The sequence below is a fragment of the Physeter macrocephalus genome, chromosome 4 (genome assembly GCF_002837175.3).
Source record: "Physeter macrocephalus isolate SW-GA chromosome 4, ASM283717v5, whole genome shotgun sequence".
NCBI classification, from domain to species: domain Eukaryota; kingdom Metazoa; phylum Chordata; class Mammalia; order Artiodactyla; family Physeteridae; genus Physeter; species Physeter macrocephalus.
The window spans coordinates 116,496,831-116,522,611 of record NC_041217.1 but is presented as its reverse complement, the minus strand read 5'-3'; the positions used below and the strand labels follow the sequence as shown (position 1 = coordinate 116,522,611).

At 40.6% G+C, this 25,781-nt stretch overlaps 2 protein-coding genes across 7 annotated transcripts in view; one reads left to right on the top strand and one right to left on the bottom strand.

Annotated features, from left to right (window-relative positions):
* Positions 1–18,494, bottom strand: part of USP33 (ubiquitin specific peptidase 33) — an 85,344-nt gene extending 66,850 nt beyond the window's left edge. Inside the window, exon 1 of one of the 2 annotated variants that reach the window (XM_024119562.3) lies at positions 18,336–18,494. The gene's annotated coding sequence lies outside the window, so the exon portion shown is untranslated. Of the gene's footprint in view, positions 1–189; positions 405–18,335 lie in introns of those variants that run through there. The other variant, XM_007123355.3, reaches the window with a different exon arrangement.
* Positions 18,495–20,455: 1,961 nt separating this feature from the next.
* Positions 20,456–25,781, top strand: part of MIGA1 (mitoguardin 1) — a 102,579-nt gene continuing 97,253 nt past the window's right edge. For 2 of the 5 annotated variants that reach the window (XM_055084513.1, XM_055084512.1), the window contains exons 1-2: positions 20,662–20,769; positions 24,179–24,292. In XM_055084513.1, coding sequence (XP_054940488.1) covers positions 24,194–24,292 — 99 coding nt within the window. In that variant the 5' untranslated portion in view covers positions 20,662–20,769; positions 24,179–24,193. The other 3 variants (XM_007113212.4, XM_007113217.3, XM_007113213.4) reach the window with 3 other exon arrangements.

Here is a 25,781-nt window from a genome sequence, read left to right as displayed (position 1 = left end):
GCAGCGCAGAGCACCGGAGGGGCCTAGGCCTTCTACCCACCCGCGCGCCCACCACCACCCCGAACCAAGAAAAAGAGGCCGCTGCAGCAGCCACAGCCCCGGCGCGCGGGAGCGAAAACACAGACCAACCCCTGGCTGCAGGCGAGGCGCACTTCGGCCCCGCGCCCCTCCCAACAACTACGCTCTCACCTCCACGGCCTTCCCCACGGGCCCCGCCAGCGCTGCCGACGGTGGCCTGCGGCCGCACCTCCCACCAGCTCCTCTTTTCCTCCCCTGGCCTAAGAAGGGGCGGCGTAGCTTCTGGATGGCCGGAAAACGGACCCGCAGCTCAACCTGCGGGATACCAGCCTCCCGGCCACTTCCCGCAACAGCTCCAGCTCCTTCCGGTGTCTCCGCGACCGCCGCAGGCGTCTAGGGCGTCGCGGGAGGGCGAGGAGGGCGGGCAGGGGCGGGGCTGCGAGGAAAGCTCGTCCCGCCTCTGGGGCGTGGCCGCGGAGGCCGGGTCCAGGTGTGGACACCCAAGCTGCTCTCACCGCTGGGACTTCCAAAGTAGCTAGCGGCACAGGGACCGTACGTGCAGAGCAGTTTTAGATTTGGGGCACTTTTCGTTTCTACACGTGTTCTCCCCCTCTTCTGCAGTCACACTACGACCATTAGCAGGTCTGTCTCTATGCATTACAGAATTTGCGTTAAGGCTGTCCACTGAAGGGCCTCAGGTTTCCGACCTTGTGCAAAGAAAAATTAGACTACTTAATTCAATTCAACCCTTTTTCCTTCCTCTCCTCTTTCTTCTCCCAAAGTCTTAGGACATAGACTCTCTGAAAGTCATTGCGTTTCTTTTTCCACATCTACAAAGTAGAAATTCATCTCTCCCATTTTCCCTTAAGCCAAAATCAAGATCAAATCAAATATTTATTGAAACTTTAGTATCTGCTTAGTGACTAGAGCATTTGAAGAGATCTGCCTTGTAATTTATGGATCTGTTAAAATCCGTTCAATTGATTGATATGCAAACAATAAAAACAGTTAAATTAATATTAATTAATTGTTCAAATTGCTAGTTTCAACATGTCTGTTTACCTCTATCTTTTTGGTCTCCCAAATGGGAGCTTGTACTCAAGCGTTATGTAAGACGCTCAATCTCCATCAGAAATAAATAGAGAATATGAGAGCTTTCAATTCTATTCGTATGGTAAAAATAGAAGAGACGAAGTTTTGCCAGCATCCTACATAGGGATTGACACCAAGGCCTCAGTTTGCACCACAACCTATCCTGGGTTCACTGATAGTCAGCATATTTCAAAATATTGCAGTTTACATGCTTCAGGATGTCAGCAATGTGGTTAATTTTTATTTTAAAAAAATCAAATATCTAAATGTTTATACTCCTCTGTAAAGACATAAGAGAACGATCATGAAAACCATTTGTTCCCTGATGTCTTGTAGCGAAGTACTATCTGACTTAAAGGAGAGTTTTATAGGTTTATTTGAAAAAAGACAAGTGTTTTAAATTTTCTGACCTTTGCTGTGATGACAAGTAGCTGTCAGCGATATGCTAATAACAAAAAAATTTTTTAATATATACATTTATCCTATGGCCCCAAAGTAAAAGTTGTGTTTCAAAAATGGGTGAGAACTGCTTTTGGAAAGAAACTTGTACAATGAAGAGAGCATTTTGAAAAAGGAGGTTTGAAACTGTTTCCATTATTTAGTAATATTGCTGCCAAAAATTGTGTCACCTATAAAAAACTCATCTCTGCATCAAAAGACACCATTAAGAGATGAAAAATCAAGCCAGCAAATAGAAGATATTTAAAATATGTATCGGGTTGGCCAAAAAGTTCCTTCAGTTTTTTTTTTTTTTTTTTTGCGGTACGCGGGCTTCTCACTGTTGTGGCCTCTTCCGTTGCGGAGCACAGGCTCCGGACGCGCAGGCTCCGCGGCCATGGCTCACGGGCCCAACCGCTCCGCGGCATGTGGTATCTTCCCGGACCGGGGCACGAACCCGCGTCCCCTGCATCGGCAGGCGGACTCTCAACCACTGCGCCACCAGGGAAGCCCCCCCTTCAGTTTTTAAGTAAAAATAAAAAACACATTTTTCATTTTCACCATGAACTTTATTGAACAATATATTCACCGTTTTATTTCACTACCTTCTGCCATTTTTCAGGCAACTTCATGATTCCAACTTCCCAAAACTTTTTATCTTTTTGAGTAAAGAACTGTTCCAGGTGTCTTTTACAGTCTTCCAGGGAACTGAAATTTCTTCCATTAAGAGAATTTTGTAAAGACCAAAATAAATGGAAATCCGAAGGTGCAATGTATGGTGAATACGGTGGATGAATCAGAACTTCCCAGCCAAGCTGTAACCGCTTTTGCCCGGTCATCGAAGAAACATGCGGTCTTGCATTATCCTGATGGAAGATTATGCGTTTTCTGTTGACTAATTCCGGATGCTTTTCGTTGAGTGCTGCTTTCAGTTGGTCTAATTGGGAGCAGTACTTGTCGGAATTAATCGTCTGGTTTTCAGGAAGGAGCTCATAATAAACTCCCTTCCAATCCCACCATATACACAGCATCACCTTCTTTGGATGAAGACCGGCCTTTGGTGTGGTTGTTGGTGTTTTACTTCTCTTGCCCCATGATCTCTTCCATTCCACTTTATTGTACAGTGTCCACTTTTCATTGCCCGTCACAATTTGTTTAAAAAATGGAACGTTTTCATTACGTTTAAGTAGAGAATCTCATGCGGAAATACGGTCAAGAAGGGTTTTTTTGCTTAACTTATGTGGAACACAAACATCAAAGCAATTCATATAACCAAGCTGGTGCAAATGATTTTCAATGCTTGATTTGGATATTTTGAGTATGTCGGCTCTCTCCTGTGTGGTATAACGTTGATTGTTCTCAATTAATGTCTCAATGTGATCTCTGTCAACTTCAACTTGTCTACCCGACCGTGGAGCATCAACCAGCGAGAAATCTCCATCACATAACTTCGCAAACCACTTCTGACATGTTCGATCAGTCACAGAACCTTCTCCATACACTGCACAAATCTTTTTTTGCGTTTCGGCTGCATTTTTACCTTTCTTGAAATAATAAAGCATAATATGCCAAAAATGTTGCTTTTTTTCTTCCATCTTCAATATTAAAATGGCTACACAAAAATTCACCAGTTTTGATAAGTTTTTTTTTTTAATGCATGCTGATATGGCAGCTGTCACAATACAATCTAACAAAATTGTTTCGAATGAAGTCAAAGACAACTAAGCACTACTAGAGCCATCTTACGGAGAAAAACCAAACGAACTTTTTGGCCAACCCAATATAACTAATAAAGAGCTCATATATAAATGTGTGTATGTGTGTGTGTGGGTGTGGGTGTGTGTGTGTGTGTATATGTTTTTCCATGAATCAATAAGACAACTAAATAGACAAAAGGCAAAATTCATTGCTCCAGAAATTCCTGCATGGAAAATGTATCAGGCATGTTATGTTACCGCAGAGTTTGAGCAAATTTAGCTCAACCCCAAAGTTTCCCCACCAACCTGCTTGATAACCGACATCTTATTTGGCTTACCTGTCCTTCAGGGGTCCTAACGTAAAGGGAAGACAAATGATGTGACTGTTCAAGGCAGGTGTGGCTCATTGCCTAGATGACAGCAGGCAAGTGCCTCTCATGTGGACACCAGGTCAAATCCTTGCTGTGGCTCTGTCCTTATAAATGAAGCAAATGCACTCTGACAATGCAATCTCTCTCCCACTTTTAGCGTTCATGGATTCCCACCCTCCCTGGGAACTCATGGTTTACATTTATCCTTTTATCCCTTTATCTAGAATCCTTAATCCCTTACTTTTCTTCAAATAATACCTCAACAATAGGCTGTAAGGAAGGATGCTATCATTGGGAAATCTATCAACTCCCCTCTCAGAGAGGAGAGATTATAGATTCCACAGTGTGAACACCCAGCTGAATCACACTAATTCTGGTATAGAACTCTGGAGGTGCCATTCGTGTCCAATATGATGTGAACTGTATGCCCTGGAGCTGTGCATCAGGCCAGGTAGTGAAGGCTCTCCAAATGGGGCTGATGGCGGGGATGGGGCAGGGCAGGGAATGAATATCAAAGCAAATACTTTCTCTGTTTTTGCAACTAAGGGCAAGTAAAATAGCAAAGCACAAAACATACATTTCAATGCTCATGTAACTGAGACTGAATAAGCCTTCGCAAATGCTGTTCCCTCAGACACACTTTTGTCAGATATACTTTGACCAGATACCAAACTCCTCTCCCTCATTTACCTAATTCCTACCTAGATATTCCCTATTTAAAGTAGCACTCTTGGGCTTCCCTGGTGGCTCAGTGGTTAAGAATCTGCCTGCCAATGCAGGGGACACGGGTTCGAGCCCTGGTCCGGGAAGACCCCACGTGCCACAGAGCAACTAAGCCCATGTGCCACAACTACTGAGCCCGCGTGCCACAACTACTGAAGCCCACGTGCCTAGAGCCATGCCCTGCAACAAGAGAAGCCACCGCAATGAGAAGCCCACTCACTGTGATGAAGAGTAGCCCCTGCTCACTGCAACTAGAGAAATCCCACACACAACAACGAAGACCCAATGCAACCAAAAATAAATAAATTTATTTTAAAAATAATAAAGTAGCACTCTTAAACAAACAATTAATTAAAGTAGCACTCTTCACCCCATTACTTCTCATTTCAGTATCCTCTCTGTTTCTGTCAGAGAATTTATTATGAATTTGAATTATCTTAAGATTTTTGTGTGCACCTAATTTTTTGCCTATCTTCTCTGAACTGTTGTATTTCTGTCTTGTTCACAATATTCTCAGAGATCAGCATTGCAGGACTCAAATATTTGCTGTCTCTCAACTGGGGACAGTGGATATTAGCCCCCTGGTAGATATTTGGCAATATCCTTGAACAGGACTGGAGGAAAAAAGAGTCACATTCCTTTGCATTAACGTGACAGGAGAGTCCAAAACGTTGTTAGTGCCGCTGTTGAGAAACCCTGATTTAAGCTGAGGCTTTCTGTTTTTGGTTATAAGTGACAGAAACCTAATTAAACTGTGGTTCCTAATCTGATGAACAAACTGAATTTGGTAGGGGGTAAGCAGAAACCAATTTTATTCTCTCTCATTACTGTCCCTGAATATTTCTGAGGATCCGTCTCTATTCCTCAGACAAAATCTTAGGCAAAGCCTTTAGCTTTTTTCCCTGGTATTATGATCTCTTTTTCATTCATTTCTTAAGTTTTCTATCTTACAGTTCTAAGAGCAGCGTTCCTAGTTTAAAAAATCCCAAATAATGGGCATATTGTCTTCACCTGGGTTAAGTGCAGGCCTAGGGGAATTCAACCAGAAGGTCAGGGGCATAAAAGAACAGAGCAGCTCCAAAGACAATTATGTGGATGAATGGAATGAAAGTTTCCAAGAGAGAAAAATAGGGGGTGAAGTCAACCCAATATCACACACACACACACACACACACACACACACACACAATGATATTGGTTTAAAGGCTGAGAAAGAAGATTTCTGATGGGCCAGAGGAGGAAGGATTTTTTAGGCAGAGAGAACAGCATAGGTGAAAGCACATCAGCAAGAGGCCATGTGCTAATTGGGAACTTGTAAGGGGTCGATATTACTAGAGCAGAGACTGAGGGCAGGGAGTAGTGGAACAGACTAGACGCAGAAGGTAGATCATGAGTGATCACGTCTGCTAAGTACACTTTTCCCTCTAAAGATCCATGAAGAACTTTGAGAAATGAAGCGACATGATGAGCTGTATATTAGATTACTTGGATAGTAATGATTAGCATAGTTTGGAGACTATTGCAGAATCCAGACAAAGGAAGGTAAGGGCCTAGCAGTGGAGATGGCTGTGAGAACTACTTAGGAGATAAAAATCAATAGACTTTGAACCGACTACATGGGAGATAGAACTCAGGAAGTTTCCTCTATGGATCCTCTTTATTTCTATTTTGAGAGTTCACTAACAATTTTTTCTGACTCTAGTCTCAGTCTACTCTAGTACAGTGCCAGACTTCTGAACACAACTCTTCCTAAAACACAAATCCAATCATGTATCTCTTTAATGACTCCTTGTTGCCACAGAGAATTTTTTCTCACCAAGGGTCTAGGGTGAAAGGAGAAAATTTCCTAGGGTTTAATATCTAAGGATCTTGCACTGGTCTGAACCAGAGAATACCTTTCCAAATTGTGTGCCCTAGGCACCTGCTCCCCTAATCCTAGTCCCCTTTGGCTTTAGTATTAGCCAAATTTACTCCTCCTATCTCATTTTTTGTTATACCCAACGAAACACACTGCCCTCAAACTATTCTAATCTACATCCCATTCTCCTAAAAGGCAAAACACTTGCTTGTGCCTCTCCTATTTAGTGCTGCTTTCCCTAACCCTATCCCTTAGAATGACCTTTTGTCCTTTGCCCTTTATCTTAAAAGCGAACTCTACTCATCTCTCAAGAGTCACCTCCTAGGAGAAGCCTTCTTCAACTTTCCCAGGTCATGTGGGTCCTTCCTTGTATTCTATGTCATGCTCTCTAGTGATATTATACCGCTGATTATAAATTATACAGTGTAATGTCATTATTATATATTGCTATAATTTTTAAACTTTTCAGTCTCCTGAACCAAACTATGTGCAGGGATTTTTCTTACTCACCCTAGTATTTCCAGCATTGAGCACACTACAGGGCACAATGTAGGAAATGGACAAATCAATAAATTTGCTGAATAAATGTGAAAATATTAAAGAAATATGATATAGTGTCTAACTTGAAGAGACAGTAATTTTCTTTTTCTTTTCTTTTTTTTTTTTGCTCCATTGGGTCTTCGTTGCTGCACTTGGGCTTTCTCTAGTTGCAGCGAGCAAGGGCTACTCTTTGTTGTGGTGCGCAGTCTTCTCACTGTGGTGGCTTCTCTTGTGGAGCATGGGCTCTAGGCACACGAACTTCAGTAATTGTGGCTCACAGGCTCTAGAGCGCAGGCTCACTAGTTGTGGCGCACAGGCTTAGTTGCTCTGCGGCATGTGGGATCTTCCTGGACCAGGGCTCGAACCCGTGTCCCCTGCATTGGCAGGTGGATTCTTAACAACTGCACCACCAGGGAAGTCCCAGTAACTTTCTTATACTTTTTAAAATGTTTATCATTTAAATGTATAGACAGCAGATACAGTTCTTTTCATTTTATTACTTTTAGAAATAGCACATGGTTTTCTAGACCTTTGTAACGTTATGAATTCTAAATGTACAAAATAAGAATTCTTATTTCCTTGAGGTTTAATTTTAGTATGATTGCTCTTTATTTTTTTAATATTTATTTATTTATTTGGCTGTGCCAGGTCTTAGTTGAGGGACGGGGGATATTCCCCCGTGTGTGGGATCTTTGCTGTGGCATGCGGTATCTAGCTCCTGCCTTGAGAGCCCGGAGTCTTAGCCACTGGACCACCAGGGAAGTCCCTATTCTCCCGTTGCGGAGCACAGGGTCCGGACGCGCAGGCTCAGCGGCCATGGCTCACGGGCCTAGCCGCTCGGCGGCATGTGGGATCCTCCCAGAATGGGGCACGAACCCTCGTCCCCTGCATCGGCAGGCGGACTCTCAACCACTGCGCCACCAGGGAAGCCCCTTTTTTTCTTAACATTTTTAAATTTAATTTTATTTATTTGTTTATACAGCAGGTTCTTATTAGTTATCCATTTTATACATATTAGTGTATATATGTCAGTCGCAATCTCCCAATGCATCCCACCACCTCCCCCCGCCCGCCACTTTCCCCCCTTGGTTACTGTACGTTTATTCTCTACATCTGTGTCTCTATTTCTGCCCTGAAAACCAGTTCATCTGTACCATTTTTCTAGATTCCACATATATGTGTTAATATATGATATTTGTTTTTCTCTTTCATACTGTTCTCCATAGTGGCTGTATCAATTTACATTCCCACCAACAGGGCAGGAGGGTTCCCTTTTCTCCACACCCTCTCCAGCATTTGTTCTTTGTAGATTTTCTGATGATGCCCATTCTAACTGGTGTGAGGTGATACCTCATTGTACTTTTGATTTGCATTTCTCTAATAATTAGTGATGTTGAGCAGATTTTCATGTGTTTCTTGGCCATCTGTGTGTCTTCTTTGGAGAAATGTCTGTTCAGGGCTTCTGCCCATTTCTGGATTGGGTTGTTTGTTTTTTTACTTTTGAGCTGCATGAGCTGTTTATATATTTTGGAGATTAATCCTTTGTCCTTTGATTCATTTGCAAATATTTTCTCCCATTCTGAGGGTTGTCTTTTCATCCTGTTTGTAGTTTCCTTTGCTTTTCAAAACGTTTTAAGTTTAATTAGGTCCCATTTGTTTCTTTTTGTTTATATTTCCATTACTCTAGGAGGTGGATCAAAACAGATCTTGCTGTGATTTATTTCAAATAGTGTTCTTCCTATGTTTTCCTCTAAGAGATTTATAGTGTCCAGTCTTACATTTAGGTCTCTAATACATTTTGAGTTTATTTTTGTGTATGGTGTTAGGGAGTGTTCTAATTTCATTCTTTTACATGTAGCTGTCCAGTTTTCCCAGCACCACTTATTGAAAAGACTGTCTTTTCTCCATTGTATATCCTTGCCTCCTTTGTCATAGATTAGTTAACCATAGGTATGTGGCTTTATCTCTGGGCTTTCTATCCTGTTCCATTGATCTGTATTTCTATCTTTGTGCCAGTACCATATTGTCTTGATTACTGTAGCTTTGTAGTATAGATTGAAGTCAGGGAGTCTGATTCCTCCAGCTCCATTTTTTTCCCTCAAGACTGCTTTAGCTACTCGGTGTGAAAAATTGGTAATTTGAAAGGGATTGCATTGAATCTGCAGATTGCTTTGGGTAGTATAGTCATTTTCACAATATTGATTCTTCCAATCCAAGAACATGGTATATCTCTCCATCTGTTTGTGTCATCTTTGATTTCTTTCATCAGTGTCTTATAGTTTTCTGAGTGCAGCTTTTTTACCTCCTTAGGTAGGCTTAGTGCTAGGTATTTTATACTTTTTGTTGCAATGGTGAATGGGATTGTGTCCTTAATTTCTCTTTATGATCTTTCATTGTTAGTGTAGAGGAATTAAAGGGATTTCTGTGAATTAATTTTCTATTATGAAACTTTACCAAATTAATTGATTAACTCTAGTAGTTTTCTGGTGGCATCTCTAGGATTCTCTATGTATGGTGTCATGTCATTTGCAAACAGTGACAGTTTTACTTCTTCTTTTCCAATTTGTTTTCCTCTTATTTCTTTTTCTTCTCTGATTGCCATGGCTAGGACTTCCAAAACAATGTTGAATAACAGTAGCGAGATAGGACATCCTTGTCTTGTTCCTGATCTTAGAGGAAATGCTTTCAGTTTTTCACCATTGAGAATGATATTTATTATATATGGACTTTATTATGCTGAGGTAGGTTCCCTCTATACCCACTTTCTGGAGATGTTTTTTTATGATAAATCGGTGTTAAATTTTGTTAAAAGCTTTTTCTGCATCTATTGAGATGATCATATGGTTTTTATTCTTTAATTTGTTACTATGGTGTATGACATTGATTAATTTGCATATATTGAAGAATCCTTGCATCCCTGAGATAAATCCCACTTGATCATGGTGTATGATTCTTTTAATGTGTTGTTGGATTCTGTTTGCTAGTGTTTTGTTGAGGATTTTTGCATCTATATTCATCAGTGATATTGGTCTGTAATTTTCTTTTTTTGTAGTATCTTCATCTGGTTTTGGTATCAGGGTGATGGTGGCCTCATAAAATGAGTTTGGGTGTGTTCCTTCCTCTGCAATTTTTTGGAAGAGTTTGAGAAGGATGGGTGTTAGCTCTTCTTTAAATGTTTGATAGAATTCACCTGTGAAGCCATCTGGTCCTGGACTTTTGTCTGTTGGAAGATTTTTAATCACAGTTTCATTTTCATTACTTGTGATTGGTTTGTTCATATTTTCTATTTCTTCCTGGTTCAATCTAGGAAGCTTATACCTTTCTAGAATTTGTGCATTTCTTCTAGCTTGTCCATTTTATTGGCATATAGTTGCTTGTAGTAGTCTCTTCTGATGCTTTGTATTTCTGCGGTGTCTGTTGTAACTTCTCTTTTTTCATTTCTAATTTTATTGATTTGAGTCTTCTCCCTTTTTTTCTTGATGAGTCTGGCTAATGGTTTATCAATTTTGTTTATCTTCTCAAAGAACCAGCTTTAGTTTTATTGATCTTTGCTACTGTTTTCTTTGTTTCTAATTCATTTATTTCTGATCTAATCTTTATCATTTCTTTCCTTCTACTAACTTTGAATTTTGTTTGTTCTTCTTTCTCTAGTTCCTTTAGATATAAGGTTAGATTGTTTATTTGAGATTTTTCCTGTTCCTTGAGGTAGGCTTGTATTGCTATGTGTTTTCCTTGTCATTTGTCTCTAGATATTTTTTGATTTCCTCTTTGATTTCTTCAGTGATTTCTTGGTTATTTAGTTACGTATTGTTTAGCCTCCATGTGTTTGTGTTTTTTACGTTTTTTTCCCTGTAATTGATTTCTAATCTCATAGCATTCTGGTTGGAAAAGATGCTTGGTATGATTTCTATTTTCTTAAATTTACCGAGGCTTGATTTGTGACCCAAGATGTGATCTATCCTGGAGAATGTTCCCTGTGCAATCCAAAGAAAGTGTAATCTACTGTTTTTGGTTGGAATGTCCTATAAATATCAATTAAATCTATCTGGTCTATTGTGTCATTTATAGCTTGTGTTTCCTTATTAATTTTCTGTCTGGATGATTTATTCATTGGTGTAAGTGAAGTGCTAAAGTTCCCCACTATTACTGTGTTACTGTCGATTTCCTCTGTTATAGCTGTTAACAGTTCCGTTATGCATTGAGGTGCCCCTTTGTTGGGCGCATATATATTTATAATTGCTATATCTTCTCCTTAGATTGGTCCCTTGATCATTATGTAGTGTCCTTCCTTTAACATTCTTGTAACATTCTTTATTTTAAAGTCTATTTTACCTGATATGAGTATTGCTACTCCAGCTTTCTTTTGATTTCCATTTGCATGGAATATCTTTTTCCACTCCCTCACTTTCAGTCTGTATGTGTCCCTAGGTCTGAAGTGGGTCTCTTGTAGACAGCATATATATAGGTCTTGTTTTTGTATCCATTTAGCGAGCCTGTGTCTTTTGCTTGGAGCATTTAATCCATTCACGTTTAAGGTAATTAGCGATATGTATGTTCCTATTACCATTTTCTTAATGTAAAGGGTTTGTTTTTGTAGGTCCTTATCTGCTCCTGTGTTTCCCACTTAGAGAAGTTCCTTTAGCATTTGTTGTAGAGCTGATTTGGTAGTGCTGAATTCTCTTAGCTTTTGCTTGTTGTAAAACTTTTGATTTCAACATCGAATCTGAATGAGATCCTTGTCGGGTAGAGTAATCTTGGTTGTAGTTTCTTAACCTTCATCACTTTAAATATATCGTGCCACTCCCTTCTGGCTTGTAGAGTTTCTGCTGAGAAATCAGCTATTAACCTTATGGGAGTTCCCTTGTATGTTATTTGTTGGTTTTCCCTTGTTGCTTTCAATAATTTGCCTTTATTTTTTGTCAATTTGATTACTGTGTGTCTTGGCATGTTTCTCCTTGGGTTTATCCTTCCTGGGGCTCTCTGCACTTCCTGGACTTGGGTGGCTATTTCCTTTCCCCTGTTAGGAGAGTTTTTGACTATAATCTCTTCAAATATTTTCTTTGATAGGTTCCTCCCCTTCTCTTCTCTCCTTCTGGGACCCCTATAATTCGAATGTTGGTGTGTTTAATGTTGTCCCAGAGGTCTCTTAGGCTGTCTTCATTTCTTTTCATTCTTTTTTTCTTTATTCTGTTCCGTGGCAGTGAATTCCACCATTCTGTCTTCCAGGTCACTTATCCATTCTTCTGCCTCAGTTATTCTGCTATTGATTCTTTCTAGTGTATTTTTCATGTCAGTTATTGTATTGTTTATCTATGCTTTTTCATTCTTTAATTCTTCTAGGTGTTTGTTCTTTAATTCTTCTTGGTCTTTGTTAAACATTTCTTGCATCTTCTTGATCTTTGCCTCCATTCTTTTTCCGAGGTCCTGGATCATCTTCACTATCATTATTCTGGAAGTTTGCCTATCTCTACTTCATTTAGTTGTTTTTTTTGGGGTTTTATCTTGTTCCTTCAACTGGTACAAAGTCCTCTGCCTTTTCTTTTTTTTTTTTTTTTTTTACATCACAAATACTTCAGGGATTTCTGTGGCTTAATCGTTACCCTGGTGTCCCTACTATTTTTTTCTTTAAAGTCAGAAAATGTCTTTTTTTTTTTTTTTTTTTGCGGTACGCAGGCCTCTCACTGTTGTGGCCTCTCCCGTTGCGGAGCACAGGCTCTGGACGTGCAGGCTCAGCGTCCATGGCTCACGGGCCCAGCCGCTCTGCAGCATGTGGGATCTTCCCAGACCAGGGCACGAACCCGCGTCCCCTGCATCGGCAGGCGGACTCTCAACCACTGCGCCACCAGGGAAGCCCTGCCTTTTCATTTTGTCTGTCTTTCTGTGAATGTGGTTTTCCTTCCACAGGCTGCAGAACTGTAGTTCTTGCTTCTGCTGTCTGCCCTCTGGTGGATGCGGCTATCTAAGAGGCTTGTGCATGCTTCCTGATGGGAGGGACTGGTGGTGGGTTGAGCTGACTGTTGCTCTGGTGGGCAGAGCTCAGTAAAACTTTAATCCACTTGTCTGCTGATAGGTGGGGCTGGGTTCCCTCCCTGTTGGGTGTTTGACCTGAGGCGACCCAGCACTGGAGCCTACAGGCCCTTTTGTGGGGCTAATGGCAGACTCTGGGAGGGTTCACAGCAAGGAGTACTTCCCAGAACTTCTGCTGTCAGTGTCCTTGGCCCCATGGTGAGCCACTGCCACCCTGTCTCTGCAGGAGACCCTCCAACACTAGCAGGTAGGTCTGGTTCAGTCTCCTATGGGGTCACTGCTCCTTCCCCTGGGTCCTGATGCACACACTACTTTTGTGTGCCCTCCAAGACTGGAGTCTCTGTTTCCCCCAGACCTATCAACATCCTGCATCAAATCCCACTAGCCTTCAAAGTCTGATTCTCTAGGAATTCCTCCTTCTGTTTCTGGACCCCCAGGTTGGAAAGGCTGACGTGGGGCTCAGAGCCTTCACTCCACTGGGTGGACTTCTGTGGTATAAGTGTTCTCCAGTTTGTGAGTCGCCCACCCAGCAGTTGTGGGATTTGATTTTATTGTGATTGCACCTCTCCTACCATCTCATTGTGACTTCTCCTTTGTCTTCGGATGTGCCGTATTTTTTTGGTGAGTTCCAGTGTCTTCCTGTTGATGACTGTTCAGCAGTTAGTTGTGATTCTGGTGCTCTCGCAAGAGGGAGTAAGTGCACATCCTTCTACTCCGCCATCTTCGTTTCTCTTCCCTATTGCTCTTTACTTTAAAGTAACTTTAGTATAAACTGACTTACCTAAACTCTTAATAGAAAAAAATCTGTGTTGTTTATGCTTTATTTTACATTTTGATGTAAATATCTCCCAATGGAACGCATGCTTCTTATTGGAGCAGCTTAGCATTTTGATAACTACTGAGGCAATGCAGGGAGAGCATGCACTACATCAGTCTCTGGCCTCAGATCTCTAGGTTTTATCATTTTCATAATCTCTTTAAGCCTCGATTTTTTGACCTAAGAAATGGCAATAATAATTTTGGGGGGTAACAGCTTTATTGAAATACAATTCACATGCTATATAATTCACGTATTTAAAGTACACAGTTGAATAATTTTTAGTATATTCACAGATTTGCACAACTAGTACCGCAATCTAAGTTTAGAACATCTCACTACCCCATACCCTTTAGAAGTCCCATACCCTTTAAGGAGTCCCCTCCATTTCCTCTCAGTCCTTTCTGCCCTGGGCGGTCACTAACCTACTTTCTCAATAGATTTTCCTATTCTGGAGGTTCATGTAAACAGAATCATATAAGAACATAATCTTTTATGACTGGCTTCTTAACATGTTTTCAAGGTTTGCCCATGTTGTAGCATGTATCAGTACTTCATTCCTTTTTATGGCCAAATAATATTCCATTATATGAATATACTACATTTTATTCATCCATTCATCAGTTGATAGACATTTGGGTTGCTTTCGTTTTTTAGCTATTATGCATAATGCTACTATGCACATTCATGTACAAATTTTTACTTCAATGTATGTTCTCATTTCTCTTGGGTATTGTCTAAGCGTAGAATTGCTGGGCCATGTGGTACTCTATGTTTAACATTCTAAGGAACTGAATCTGCAATATTTGGATGTGTATGGAATAGATGTTGTAAATTAGCATCTAGAACAATACTCTGAGGTCTAGATGCCTTGGTTGGCTTAGTTCTGTCTTGTAGAGGAGTCTTGTCAAATACTCTTGGATGGGTGATAAGAACAAAGATACAAGGGCCAGTATATGCCCTAGTGCATTGTGTAGATTTAAAAGGAGGCCTTGAGTTATTGCTGGGGACTCTGCAGGTTTTAGCAGTTAATGGAAACGGTAACTGGGTATATGAATTACCTAAAAGAATTCATTTACTTAGGTAATGTCATTGGTTTTAATTGTCAAAGTGCTAGCGTTTGTCAGGTTTAATGTTGTCACTTGATAAGCACTGTTTCCACCAATAATTAATGAAGTACACTGGTCATATATTGTCTCAGATGGAGTGAGCAGTAATCCTAAATGTCTGAAATAAAATATCAGATATACCCCATCAGTGTAGTTAAATACAACTTCGGTGCTTTCTGCCTGTGTCCCACTCCTAAGAGCTGGCTCTTTTCTTATAGGTCCCTTTTATGTGTTCCTCAATGACTTCCCCTCCCCCTGCCTTGCTGGGCACTTTTCACTGTTTCATTTCCTAATACTTGGAAAAATCTGTAGCTAACCATTTATCAATAGATGGTCCACTTAGCTCCTGATTTCAAGATACAACCTTTTAAGATAACTGAAGCCTGTTACATTCTATGGTGTTCACATGGTCCACAGGAAAACTTTTCTTGCAAGATTGCTAGTACAGGGCATTTCTGCTGCAGCCCTGTCTCTCTGCTCAGTCATCAAAGGCCCTCTTGGGGTAGTCTGTTGCCTTTAGACTTTTCAGGTGACATAAACTACAGGGCACAGAGGTCAACTTGTCTGAATTTCTTAAAATTCTTTCACTTGGCTCAAGGTGGTGATAGGACGGAATAAGCAAGTACCCTTCTCTCTCCACTCTTGGGGAAGGAGAAGGAAAAATGCACAGCACTCCAGAAAATTGTCTCCTAGGTATTTCCATTCTCCAATCTTTTTTGACCAATTCTGCCACATCATTCCCTGGAGGTACATGAGGGCTAAGAGTTGCTAAATGGGCTGCCCTTTCTCCTAGCATGCCCTGTGTGGATGATTTAGCATTCTTTTTTAGAATGCTCAGGGCACTCGGCATCTATTTTGCTCAGCTTTGGAGCTTCTGCTAAAAGACATGGAAAAGTCCCACCTAATATGCCATATATCTTAGAAATATGTGCCAGGGAATGTTCTAATTTCTTAACCATTTTTTGATGTCATGGTTGGATTCCATTGACATTCTGGTAAATCCTATGGACCCCTTTCTCAAAGTAATGTTTCTATGCATATAAAACAAAATATGTAGGATTACCAAGGAAACCGATTATATGGAAATAAGAGTTTTATCCTTGGATTCCACAGAGGTACAAGTAACTCAAGTTAAAAACTTATATAAGAATCTTAGGTGGGGAGGGATAAATGGGAGATTGGGGTCGACAAATGGGAGATTGGGATCGACATACACACCACTATATAAAATAGATAACTATGGGAATTGCCTGGTGGCACAGTTGTTAAGAATCCGCCTGCCAATGCAGGGGACATGGGTTCGAGTCCCGGTCCAGGAAGATCCCACATGCCATGGAGCAACTAAGCCTGCGCACCACAACTACTGAGTCTGCGTTCTAGAGCCCGCGAACCACAACTACTGAGCCTGTGCACCACAACTACTGAAGCCTGCGCGCCTAAAGCCCATGCTCCGCAACAAGAGAAGCCACCGCAATGAGAAACCCGCGCACCGCAACAAAGAGTAGCCCCCGCTCGCCGCAACTAGAGAAAGCCCACGCACAGCAAGGAAGACCCAACGCAACCATAAATAAATAAATAAATAAATAAATTTTTAAAAAGAGTATATATGTATATGTATAACTGACTCACTTTGCTGTACAGCAGAAAGTAACACAACATTGTAAATCAACTATAATCCAAAAAAATTTTTTTGTAATCCTAAAAAAATACCTATATAAGATTCTTAGTGCTTTACAAGTATTATTACATGTCTCTTCTCAACATCCCAATGAGGAAACTGAGGCATAATGAGGGTTAGTACCTTGCCTAAGACCATGCACCTAGTAAGTGGCAGAGAAAGAATTCAAACCGTGGCAGTCTGACTCCACAGCATCGTTCATTACTATGCAGACAGGATACCCAAATTCACTAATGGTTGATGTAGCAAGTACCTCAGTATTTGAACAATAGCAACAACTAATATTATTTCATGAATTCCACTTCCTGGTTTGGTGAGCACTACATGATGACTTTGGTTATCTGGGGGAGGATCAGACCTTTAGAATTAATCCAAGTGCCATTTTTTTTTCCTGGGCCAGGATAGCAGAAGATATAAAAGATATCAATGTTCAAATACAAGACTGTGGCCATCTGTTGCTAACATCCATGTGGACCACCCTGTCCTATGGTTTAAGCTACTATTTGTTCAGTTTTCTTTTGCTTCTAGCTAACAGCATCCTACCTGATATATCCAATAATGACTAAGATTGAATATTCTGGTAACCCAGGAGAAGGGAGGCTTGTAGCAAATTACACTGATTTAGCAAAATAAATAAAATCTGATAGTTCTTATTCTCCTGTTAAAGAGTAAAATCCATACCCAGTGTGTAATAATATCTTTCTCATAATGGTTATTGTGGAATTAAAGGAGATAGTGTTCATAGGAAAGTGGCTTTAAGTGGTAGTCATCATTATTACTGTTCTTCCCATTAGGCTGAATGTTTGGAAGTTGTGGGAAATAGGGAGGAGGCACAGACATGAGATGGAAGAATAAACAAACATAGCCTTACAAATTCCAGGTTCTTCAAGTGTCAAGAGCAATGTTCACAAGTGCACAATACTTTCACACACAACTCAGTCTGTGCATTTTTAGTTATTATTCATCCGGTAACATCAGACACTGCATTACCATTCTCCCTATTTTCCATTTCACTAAATGGGAATTTCGAACACTACCAGAAAAGACTGTTCATTCTTGATTCTTAGATAGGAATAGTAGCATGTGCTCTCATGTTTTAGCAATCCTTACAAAATTATTTTGGCTTTTCACCACAAATATGCTCAGAAATTGGAATTTTAAAATCTGCAGTTCTGACGGAATGTTTTGGCTCAGGACTGCACATAGAAACAGCATGTTGTTTTCTGTTGTTCTGCCTCCCACCTCATTAGTTTACTGAGTATTAGACAGAACCTCGGAGCTGTGAATACATTGCCTAACCCCTCAGAGTTGACCATATTCACATATTATTTTGTAGCCTAATTCAGTAGGAAACGTGAAGAAAAGCTAAAGAGGAATTGAAATCAATAATAACTTCATCATTAATACAGGATTGGAATGCCTCAACATTAATTTGTTTGGGGGCTGTGCGTCTGTAGTAGTTCTTAATCTGGGACCTGTGGATTTGTTTTGGGCATCTAACCTCATATATATATATATATATATGTATACATATATATACATATATATGTATATACACACACACACACACACACACTATTTTTTCTTTTAATAGTATGTGAGTGTATTTTTTTTAACACTGTATTTAAATGACATATGGGGAAAAGGCCCCATAGTTTTCACCAGATTCATAGTATGGTCCTAGAACCTTCAAATGGTTACGAACTAGGATGCTAGTTCTTGACAGCACTGTAGGAGGATGCAATTCTTCCATTCTGTATTTTACATCTATCTGGCAGGGCGAGAGCCTCTACCCTAAACAAAAATGGCGGGAGCTGCTTCACACGTAGCCCCTCACGCTGAAAGGCTAGGAGGCCCCCGCGACTTTCTCTCCACCTTCCCACTCCTGACCCCGGAAGGACTCCGCCCCTGGGGTCAGCCTGCGGCTCGCTGCGGCGGGGAAGTAGGCGTGGGCAGGCTACACTTACCCTGGAGCGCCAGGTACGCGGGTGGAGCAGGCGGGCGGAGGGTCGGTTGGGGTCGCAGCGGCCACGGGGTAGAGACTGCTGGGCGGGCAAGAGCGCCAGCCTGCGACCTCTGGACTCCGAGTGCGGGTGGAAGAACAGAAAGCCGGAAGGAGGCCCGCCGGGACCGCTGAATCAGGGTGGGCTGGCGACCGCTTGGAGCCGGAGCGAGGGTCGGTCGGGGCGGCTGAGCCGAGAGGGAGCCCCTTTCCTGGTCCTCTTGGTAAAGAAAAAGGAAGCCCGCAGAGGAGAGCGCGGTGGGGGTGAGGGAGGCCTGAGGGAGGGGCAGCTAATGTGGTACAAGTTCCTGCAAGAATGTCAGTGGTTTGAGCGGGGAGTGGTTTTTGGATGAGGAAGATTACGCTTTCCTTGAAGATGCTTTCCGAGAATAATTTAGCATCGGGAGGTTTGTGGCGTTAGAGCCCTTCTGTAAATAAAGTTGTTCAACTTTTATTTTCTGGAGGGAGGACTCCAAAAGGTCTTGCTCGTGCACAGACCTTTATTATTATTTTATCGTTATTGCAAGTAAGCATTTTTGCTGTATTTCAAGTATCTTCTCAGAGTTCGGTTGTATAGATTATCAAAATTTTGTGGATATTTCAGACTTTCATTCTTGCTTGGATTATAAAGTCCAATTTTAGGGTGTTTAAGAAACAAATTCTATTTATGACACTTATTTTTAACTCTCGTGGTTAGAATGGAGAGAAGCGAGTAATATTACGGAGTATAATATTTTTGGTGATGTTTTAGACCCCCCTCTCGAAATTCGAATAATCATGAAACTGCCTTCATGGTTTTTTAAAATTAATATTTATGAAAGCAACTGAAATGACAAGTTTTTAAAAGCTATTCGATTATTAATGATTAAGTTTGGAATCACTTCCTCAGTGATTTTAAATGAAAGGGAATGAGGTGGTTAGAATGCAAAAATAGACATTTGTCAGAATTCTTTTAAGAAAACCCCTGCAGCAAATTGAAGTGATTGCTTTATTTTCTTTCTCCTCTGCTTAAAAATCTGGAACTCTGTTATGGAGAAAATCACTTTGGGTGAATTACTCTCAGTATCTTTTTTTTTTTAATTTTTAATTCAATAGCACAGATAGCTTTAATGATCCAGAATCTATTTCGTTACTAAAAATGTTTCTCTAAAAGAAGTTGTCAGGTTTTTTTGGGGTTTTTTTTGGGGGGGGATAAATGTGCTTCCCCTCCTTTTTTGTGTGTAACATTTCAAAAAAGTAGTACATGTAGGCACTTAAACAATCAAATATTACAGAAGCACTTATAATGAAAAACAGTGGTTCCCTGCCCAACCTCCCTACATCCCTAGTCTCATTCCTCAGAAGACTGTTTTTCACTTGTTTAACTGTTTCTTCATGATTTCCTTTGTATTTCTGAATAATATGTCTCTATCACAGTTTGTTGGTTAGAATAAATGTACTTCAATTAGAACTAATTACACTGAGCTGAAATATTATATTTAGAATATGAGTGAGGGGGAATTAAGTTTATACTCCTTGAGTGTCCCTAATAGGGAAAAGGTAAACGGTCAGTAGCAGTAACCCACCTTAAGAAGTATTACTGTGCTTCATGTGAAAGGAAACTACTACTTAATTAGTAGTTTTGATAGTTGTCTGAAAAAAACAAAAACAAAAACGGGGCTTATTAACGGAAGGGATTAGTCTACTAGAGTTTAGAAGAAGAGAGCAGAGATATATGCAGAAATAAAGGACTTAAAGTATAGCAAATAAGTTTTTATAGAGGGATTGTTGGTAGTTTCTGTTTTCTGTTTGGTAGTTTGTACAGCACTCTTCAAGGGAACGAAGTATTGAATTCGGTAGGCCTAAACATTCTGGCTAGTGGGGAAGCCTACTCTTGTACACCAGAAACAGTTCTCAGGCTCTTTCCCAGCTTGTATGAAATATTCCTCAGGGCCCATTAATTTTGTGCTCACCACACAAACTTTTTTTTAAACAAAAATGGCGGGAGCTGCTTCACACGTAGCCCCTCACGCTGAAAGGCTAGGAGGCCCCCGCGACTTTCTCTCCACCTTCCCACTCCTGACCCCGGAAGGACTCCGCCCCTGGGGTCAGCCTGCGGCTCGCTGCGGCGGGGAAGTAGGCGTGGGCAGGCTACACTTACCCTGGAGCGCCAGGTACGCGGGTGGAGCAGGCGGGCGGAGGGTCGGTTGGGGTCGCAGCGGCCACGGGGTAGAGACTGCTGGGCGGGCAAGAGCGCCAGCCTGCGACCTCTGGACTCCGAGTGCGGGTGGAAGAACAGAAAGCCGGAAGGAGGCCCGCCGGGACCGCTGAATCAGGGTGGGCTGGCGACCGCTTGGAGCCGGAGCGAGGGTCGGTCGGGGCGGCTGAGCCGAGAGGGAGCCCCTTTCCTGGTCCTCTTGGTAAAGAAAAAGGAAGCCCGCAGAGGAGAGCGCGGTGGGGGTGAGGGAGGCCTGAGGGAGGGGCAGCTAATGTGGTACAAGTTCCTGCAAGAATGTCAGTGGTTTGAGCGGGGAGTGGTTTTTGGATGAGGAAGATTACGCTTTCCTTGAAGATGCTTTCCGAGAATAATTTAGCATCGGGAGGTTTGTGGCGTTAGAGCCCTTCTGTAAATAAAGTTGTTCAACTTTTATTTTCTGGAGGGAGGACTCCAAAAGGTCTTGCTCGTGCACAGACCTTTATTATTATTTTATCATTATTGCAAGTAAGCATTTTTGCTGTATTTCAAGTATCTTCTCAGAGTTCGGTTGTATAGATTATCAAAATTTTGTGGATATTTCAGACTTTCATTCTTGCTTGGATTATAAAGTCCAATTTTAGGGTGTTTAAGAAACAAATTCTATTTATGACACTTATTTTTAACTCTCGTGGTTAGAATGGAGAGAAGCGAGTAATATTACGGAGTATAATATTTTTGGTGATGTTTTAGACCCCCCTCTCGAAATTCGAATAATCATGAAACTGCCTTCATGGTTTTTTAAAATTAATATTTATGAAAGCAACTGAAATGACAAGTTTTTAAAAGCTATTCGATTATTAATGATTAAGTTTGGAATCACTTCCTCAGTGATTTTAAATGAAAGGGAATGAGGTGGTTAGAATGCAAAAATAGACATTTGTCAGAATTCTTTTAAGAAAACCCCTGCAGCAAATTGAAGTGATTGCTTTATTTTCTTTCTCCTCTGCTTAAAAATCTGGAACTCTGTTATGGAGAAAATCACTTTGGGTGAATTACTCTCAGTATCTTTTTTTTTTTAATTTTTAATTCAATAGCACAGATAGCTTTAATGATCCAGAATCTATTTCGTTACTAAAAATGTTTCTCTAAAAGAAGTTGTCAGGTTTTTTTGGGGTTTTTTTTGGGGGGGGATAAATGTGCTTCCCCTCCTTTTTTGTGTGTAACATTTCAAAAAAGTAGTACATGTAGGCACTTAAACAATCAAATATTACAGAAGCACTTATAATGAAAAACAGTGGTTCCCTGCCCAACCTCCCTACATCCCTAGTCTCATTCCTCAGAAGACTGTTTTTCACTTGTTTAACTGTTTCTTCATGATTTCCTTTGTATTTCTGAATAATATGTCTCTATCACAGTTTGTTGGTTAGAATAAATGTACTTCAATTAGAACTAATTACACTGAGCTGAAATATTATATTTAGAATATGAGTGAGGGGGAATTAAGTTTATACTCCTTGAGTGTCCCTAATAGGGAAAAGGTAAACGGTCAGTAGCAGTAACCCACCTTAAGAAGTATTACTGTGCTTCATGTGAAAGGAAACTACTACTTAATTAGTAGTTTTGATAGTTGTCTGAAAAAAACAAAAACAAAAACGGGGCTTATTAACGGAAGGGATTAGTCTACTAGAGTTTAGAAGAAGAGAGCAGAGATATATGCAGAAATAAAGGACTTAAAGTATAGCAAATAAGTTTTTATAGAGGGATTGTTGGTAGTTTCTGTTTTCTGTTTGGTAGTTTGTACAGCACTCTTCAAGGGAACGAAGTATTGAATTCGGTAGGCCTAAACATTCTGGCTAGTGGGGAAGCCTACTCTTGTACACCAGAAACAGTTCTCAGGCTCTTTCCCAGCTTGTATGAAATATTCCTCAGGGCCCATTAATTTTGTGCTCACCACACAAACTTTTTTTTTTTTTTTTTGCGGTACGCGGGCCTCTCACTGCCGTGGCCTCTCCCGCTGCGGAGCACAGGCTCCGGACGCGCAGGCCCAGCGGCCATGGCTCACGGGCCCAGCCGCTCCGCGGCATGTGGAATCCTCCCGGACCGGGGCACAAACCTGTGTCCCCTGTATCGGCAGGCGGACTCGCAACCACTGTGCCTCTAGGGAAGCCCCACACAGTCTTTTATACTTAATTCAACTACCTGCAATGTCTTATTTCAGAAAGGGTATGTTTCGATAGCATATAAAGGTATTCTTTCACTAGATAGTGTATTTCCTTATTATAAATGAGCAAATTTGTAAACTAATTTATATCAATACTCTGTGAATTTGTTTAGTGTGTATCCAGCTGGGTACACTGATAAAACTGACTTTCTGGCTCTACAAAGCATAGACCCAGACCCTGAACCATCATGTTTCTGTCAGCGTTCTGCTACCTTTAAGGTCCTCTCTCAGTGATGACTGCCTTCTCTGTGGACAACTGATTTTTCTTTCTTTGGTTTCAGTAGAAATAGGCATTCATGTGGCCTCTCCCGCTGCGGAGCACAGGCTCCGGACGCGCAGGCCCAGCGGCCATGGCTCACGGGCCCAGCCGCTCCGCGGCATGTGGGATCCTCCCGGACCGGGGCACAAACCTGTGTCCCCTGTATCGGCAGGCGGACTCGCAACCACTGCGCCTCTAGGGAAGCCCCACACAGTCTTTTATACTTAATTCAACTACCTGCAATGTCTTATTTCAGAAAGGGTATGTTTCGATAGCATATAAAGGTATTCTTTCACTAGATAGTGTATTTCCTTATTATAAATGAGCAAATTTGTAAACTAATTTATATCAATACTCTGTGAATTTGTTTAGTGTGTATCCAGCTGGGTACACTGATAAAACTGACTTTCTGGCTCTACAAAGCATAGACCCAGACCCTGAACCATCATGTTTCTGTCAGCGTTCTGCTACCTTTAAGGTCCTCTCTCAGTGATGACTGCCTTCTCTGTGGACAACTGATTTTTCTTTCTTTGGTTTCAGTAGAAATAGGCATTCAAACAATATTAAAATTTCACAGCATGTATGTCATTTCTTTCAAGGGCTTTAAAATGGGATAGTAGGATCAACTATATTTCAATATAAAATAAAAATTTTTCTAAAACGGGACAGTAGGAGAATAAATGCATGAGTTCTGAAGTTCATTGAGCCCCGACGTTCATTTTTAGCCCCTAGAGTCAAGATGCCAATCAGATTTCTTTCAGTACCTGCCCCCCCCCAATGCTGTTATTGGAAGGAAATAAGTAGGAAGAAAAATATTTTAAATTACTATTTAACAGCTGAAACATTTTTTTAACCAGAAAAGAGAGAATCTAGAACCTGCAGTTTTCTAAGGAAAATTTACAACTTGAACTCAAAATTGAAATCTAACTCATTTTCTTTTTGGTTACTTTGGTGATTAATAAACTTTTAGCTCAAGTAAATTTGGCTCAGAATGTTATTTTCTTCAGGTTAGTGTACAAAAAAGAAAGCTGTTTAATTAAGTGCAAAAAAGAAAGCTGTTTAAAAAGAGTTAAATTTTCAATTTGTATCTTTCATTTGTAGAATAACCAGAAATCTTTGTGGCTAATATATTTTTTGTTTCATTTACTGAAGATTAGAAGAGGAGTCATGTCAGAAGAAACAGTCAGTGAATCACAGTTTTCCCTGAGGACAGCAGCACTAAGAGTGTTTGATCTTCCTCTGTCTTGGTACTATTCTCTCAGCCAGGTAAAAAAAAAAAAAAAAAAAAAAAAGAAATACGAAGTTGAATAATAAGTCTATTGCTCAGAGCGTATTGTGTATACAGTATTTAAATTTCATTTGGGGTTTTAAATGCTTCAAAGTGTTTATTAAAGTAGTTTAAAACTTACTTGGTTTTTATTTCATGTTTTTTTGTTATCATATTCATAACTCTTAAAAGGAGATTGTATTACTTAAAAAAAAATCTTCCTACCTTAAGTGAATTTACAGTCTATTACAGTTATTTTCAGAGAATTATGTTATTCAAATAGGCTTGTTCTCACTATTACAGTCCTTTAATATTAACTTTATTTATTGTGGTAAAATATATGTAACAAAATTTACCATTTTAACCATTTTTAAATGTGCAGTTCAGTAGCATTAGGTACGTTGACACTATTGTGCAACCAATCTTGGGAACTCTTTTCATCTTGCAAAACTGGAACTCTGGAGCCACTAAACAGCAATTCTTTATTCCCCCTCCCACCAGCTACTGGCAACCACCATTCTCTATTCTGTCTCTATGGATTTGATTTGACTACTCTAGGTACCTCATAAGTGGAGTTACATAGTATTTGCCTTTTTGTGACTGGCTTACTTCACTTAGCAAAATGTTTTCGAGGTTCATCCATGTTGTAGCATGTGTCAGAATTCCCTCTTTTTCCCCAAGTTGGATAACATTTGATTTTATGAATATACCACATTTTGTTTATTCATTCATTCATTGCTGGAACTTGGGTTGCTTCTACCTTTTGGCTTTTGTGAATAATGCTGCTGTAAACATGACTGTACAAGTATCTATTCAGGTTCCTGCTTTCAGTTATTTTGGGTATATACCCAGAAGTGAAATTTCTGCATCATATGGTAATTCTATTTTTAATTTTTTGAGGAATTGCCATACTGTTTACCATAGTGGTTGCACCATTTTTTATTTCTACCAGCACTGCACAAGGGTTCTAGTTTCTTTACATCCTTGCCAACACTTGTTTTCTGTTTTTTTAATAGTAGCCACTCTCATGATAGTGAGTTGGTATCTCATCGTGGTTTTGATTTGCATTTCCCTAATTAGTCATGTTGAGCATCTTTTCACGTGCTTACTATCCATTCATGTATCTTATATAGAAACATAGAAGCTGCGCGGCCTGCAGGATCCTAGTTCCCCGACCAGGGATTGAACTCAGGCCCCAGCAGTGAAAGTACTGAGTCCTAAGCACTGGACCGCCAGGGAATTCCCAATCCTTTTATTTTTTTATATATTTTAAAATAAATTTTACTTATTTATTTTTTTGGCTGCGTTGGGTCTTTGTTGCTGCACACAGGCTTTCTCTAGTTGCTGCGAGCAGGGGCTACTCTTCGTTGTGGTGCGTGGGCTTCTCATTGCAGTGGCTTCTTTTGTTGTGGAGCACAGGCTCTAGGCGCACGGGCTTTAGTAGTTGTGGCACACGGACTCAGTAGTTGTGGCTCGCGGGCTCCAGAG